The sequence below is a fragment of the Plectropomus leopardus genome, unplaced genomic scaffold (genome assembly GCF_008729295.1).
Source record: "Plectropomus leopardus isolate mb unplaced genomic scaffold, YSFRI_Pleo_2.0 unplaced_scaffold15645, whole genome shotgun sequence".
In the NCBI taxonomy this organism is placed as follows: domain Eukaryota; kingdom Metazoa; phylum Chordata; class Actinopteri; order Perciformes; family Serranidae; genus Plectropomus; species Plectropomus leopardus.
In genome coordinates, this window is record NW_024616773.1 from 1 (window position 1) to 4,012 (window position 4,012).

Here is a 4,012-nt window from a genome sequence, read left to right on the forward strand (position 1 = left end):
TCCATCAACCCAGCAGCCAGCGTGAGGACGCAGACTAAAGCTCAGGTGCAGCACACACACTGTGTAGGAGCTGAAAACTGCGCGGACACGTTGTCTTTAGTTTGCAGAGAGAAACTTTATTCAGATTCAGGTTTTCCCTCGATCCGGTCTGAAATCTATAACGAGGCGCTGATCCCACATCTGCTGTGCTGGTTTGCTGTCAGCAGCATTTAGTGGAAGTGAATTTTTCAGATTTTCCTCCGTTTATTTGCAGGATGTAGTTTGACTGTCTGAAAGCAGCACATGCGACTGATAATCTGTGCAATAAATCCTGTTCCTCTGGCTCCTCCCACTGTTCATGATGACATTTACAAGAATCTACAGCGCCCGAACAGAAACACCAGCCAGAGCCAGGAGGAGTCTCTAAAGCCTCATTCCCACTGTACAAACCCCCCAAAACATCCACTAACATCTGGGTTTTTAATGCAGTGAGAACGCGTACAATCTGCATTCACACGCAGGTCAAACGACTCTGCAGCAGGCGCGGGTTTTTATCGCCTCTGGCTCCTTTACATTTTTACACAAAACCAAAACAGCAACAATCAAAAGAGGCGTGACAATAACACGTGTCAGCAGCGGTTTCTACTCCGCTCGCTGCTCGTCTTTGCCGTGTACGCTGTCGACTCTACCTTAAAAACTCCTCCTGGTTGTGACTGTATTTTTTGTGCAGGTGTGATGGATTCACCAGATTATCTTTCTCATGTGCTGCCAGCAGGATGTAGTGACAGTTTTGGCAAATATGACAAAGTTATTTTTTATGAAAGTTTTCAGCTGTGGCCTAAATGTCAAGAACTACAAACATGTGGAAGAATGTGTTGGTGTTCATGTGGGAACCTGATAAATGCAGCGTGAGAGGTCACTGCAGTGACACTAAAACCTTTCTGAAAGTCTTTTCTGGAGCTTAAACCGAAGAACCTTCAGGAAAAACGTTGAGCTGTGCTTTAGCTTAGTGTCCTTGTAGTTTTTTTCAAATGCTAAATAATAAACATTTCCTTGAAAATTGAACCTTTTCAGTCTATCAGATCATCTGTGATCTAATCTTTAAATTCAGCATCGGATAAACAGCCTCAAGATGACTGAAATGATAAAAAAAAGAGCAGGTTTAATGAAATTTATTCATTCATTTAATAATCACAAAACTTCTGTACACTTTAAAGAATTTGTCTTTTAAATGATTAAAAAAAAGAAAATTACAAATCTGCTGTCATGATTCGACGATGATCGTCCTGATGAAATATCGGCAGTCATATTTATAAACGCAGCGGCCTCCCGTGAGTCCAGCTGATCCGTGTTTCGGCGTCTCTAAGCGGTCGTGGCGCAGAGCCGAGCCGTCAGCTCGGCGTCGAGCAGAGCGAGCTCCCTCACCTCCTCCAGCAGGGAGTACAGGTTGGGAGTCTTACTCTGACAGAACTCCCTCTCCTCTCTGGAGAGTTTGGGCCGCCGCGCCGCCGCGTCCTGCGCCTGCTGGGACGCCTCTTCGGCCAGACGCACCACCTCCTGCACCAGCTGGCTGCGGCCCTGCGAGTGCGGCCGCTGCGGCTCCGCGCCGAGGTGGGGCTTGTTGCCGATGACCTCCAGGTTCAGCGTGTCGGCGTGGCAGTGAGTGGAGCGCACGGAGATACGAACCTGTGGAGAGCAGAGGACCAAACGTCAAACGAGTTCAGTCATGAAAAACCTGGAAGAGTCCTGGAATTTGCAACGTTTTCTGAAAACTATACCCTGAAAGTTTTGGAAAAGTCATGGAGTTTTGTTTCACAAACAAAGGGCTGTCTGAAAGCTGAAAATCCAACAATAATTTCTGTTTACTGTTTTTGGCTGTGATGAGTGGTGTAAATTTTGGTGATTTTTAAAGAAAATGCATTTGGAAGGCATGTTTGTGCAAAGCTTTTTCTTTGCACAAAAAATTCTGAAAAAAAAGTTTTCTTCCATAATTTAAAAAAATGGTCAGTTTTCTTTAAAAATCACTACATTAAAAACAATTGCTCAAATGTTTTATTTAAAAAGTGCTAACTTTTTTTATAAGAATGCATGCCTTCGAACGTTTTTTTTTTTTTTTTTTTTAAAGTCAACAGTTAAATCAAAACAAAATACAACAATTTGCAGTTGTTACAGTTCTTCCCCTAAAGCTTAAATAAAAACCAGATCTCCCTCCACAGTGCTTAAATATTATTAGACATGCCTTCCTCTCCCCTCTCATAAATAACGGACAGTCCCTAAATTATATTTAAATATTCAGGTCTAATCCTGTTCTGAGATAACTTTAAAAAACACAACTATACTATTGTAATGAAAAAGAACCAATAAGGCGTATCGATGGTTGTTCATAAGAATGTATGGTCTGTAAAATTTGCCCAAAAGTCCTTGAAAGCTATAATTAAAAATGTTAGTGACTCCTGCTAAACTTTCTCAGTGTTATCAGTAAAATAACAAAATAAAAGCGGGTAGAGCAAAAATCAACAGAGATGAATGTTGGAGAAACGTGTCGTGTGACTCACAGTGATGTGGTCGAAGAGTCTGAAGGTGGAGGAGCCGCAGCTGGAGGTGGTGATGATGTGGTCCGAGTGTCGTTTCACGAAGCCGCTCTGCCACTCACAGACGCCATCCGGTCCCGCAGACGCCACCTGACCCTCCCGGTTCTTCAGGTACACCGGCCCTTTAACTCCGTACCTGCAGAGGGAGAGCAGCTGGAGTCAGCACTGACGGACAAAGATTTTATTACAGCGTCGACTCATCAGGTGGACGACCTGTGACAGGACGCCGAAATACTCGGGACACGAGTCTCTTACTCTGGGACAAACACCAGCACGCCGTTGTCTCTGATGGAGTAGATGACGGCGTCCGCCACACAGCGCTGGTCTGTCTGAGGGTCTCGCTCTTTGAAGTAGAGACACTGAAACAACTCTGTGGACAATTTCTGGGCCCGCTGGGCTGCCTGCAGAGGTCACACAGAGGTCACAGAGGGGTCAGAGGTCACACAGAGGTCAGAGGAGTAAGAAGTGGACCAGCAACCAGCACCGACCCTGTTCTTGTTGTTGATATGAAGAGCCGTTTCTTCCAGGTCTTTGTTACTGGATACAGCTCTCTCAGGCTCCGCCCCCGTGTCCATGGCGATGGCAGCGGTGAGAAGGCGGTGCACCACCATGTCGGCATAGCGACGGATGGGTGACGTGAAGTGAGTGTACCGATCCAGAGCGAGACCTGAGAAACACAACAAGCAGTCAGTTTTCATCTCTCATCAGAAATCTGACTTTTCCAGTCGTGTTTTTACTGACTGTTTTATTTCGAAAGCTTTGAAAGCTTTTTTTTAGAATTATTTTTATTATTTTTATCCCCTCCCTTCCAAGATCAATATGCACAGATACATGTGCATTAAATTAGCAAACACTCGACAAAATACTATCTGAAATAGACTGTACATCAGTGATACTCAACGTATGGCCTCCAAGCCAAATGTGGCCCCTGATAGGCTGCCAGGCGGCCCCCAAAGCATTTTCTAATTCACAATAAAATATGAGAAATGTCCTAAAATCCTTAAAACGTCCTCAAATCCAGGAAATGTCCTAAAAATCTAAGAAAAGTCCTAAAACCCTGAAATGTCCTAAAATCTGAGGAAGGTCCTGGAATCTTAGAATCATCCTAAAAATGTCCCAAAATCCAAGAAACCTCCTAAAATATGAGAAACGTGTGAAAATCCCAGAAATGTTTGGGGCCGCTGCGACTGGCCCCTGGACTCCTGTCATTACAAAAGTGGCCCCCGCTCAGAGCCGGCCGAGCGGCGCTGTGCTCGAGCGTATTTTTGTCTTAATCGCCACAAACAAATAACGTGATAATTAAATGAATGAAATACTGAACCGTAGTGGTAGTACTGGTCTTGGGACTGGAGACCAGTGGAGAAGTACAGAGCCTGAGACATGGCGGTCGTGGCCATCATCCTCAGCAGCCTGTTGACCAGCGGGTCCCGGGGGTCCACGGC

The 4,012-nt window shown here is 45.0% G+C and overlaps 1 protein-coding gene across 1 annotated transcript; it reads right to left on the bottom strand.

The window, feature by feature from the left end:
* Positions 1 to 6: 6 nt before the first annotated feature.
* Positions 7 to 4,006, bottom strand: LOC121964447 (DIS3-like exonuclease 1). Its single transcript, XM_042514653.1, has 5 exons — positions 3,892 to 4,006; positions 3,059 to 3,237; positions 2,826 to 2,971; positions 2,535 to 2,706; positions 7 to 1,665 (listed from the first exon to the last, which is right to left on the bottom strand). Exons 1-5 carry the CDS (start codon positions 3,968 to 3,970, stop codon positions 1,342 to 1,344), a joined length of 900 nt encoding a protein of 299 aa, XP_042370587.1. The 5' UTR covers positions 3,971 to 4,006; the 3' UTR covers positions 7 to 1,341.
* Between the last annotated feature and the right edge of the window lie 6 nt (positions 4,007 to 4,012).

Coding starts and splice junctions, on each gene's coding strand:
- LOC121964447 (XM_042514653.1), bottom strand. CDS start 3,970: ATGATGGCCACGACCGCCATGTCTCAGGCTCTGTACTTCTCCACTGGT. Junction 2,707..2,825: donor GTGCTGGTGTTTGTCCCAGA/GTAAGAGACTCG, acceptor CTCCCTCTGCAG/GTACGGAGTTAAAGGGCCGG. Junction 1,666..2,534: donor GACTCTTCGACCACATCACT/GTGAGTCACACG, acceptor TGCTCTCCACAG/GTTCGTATCTCCGTGCGCTC.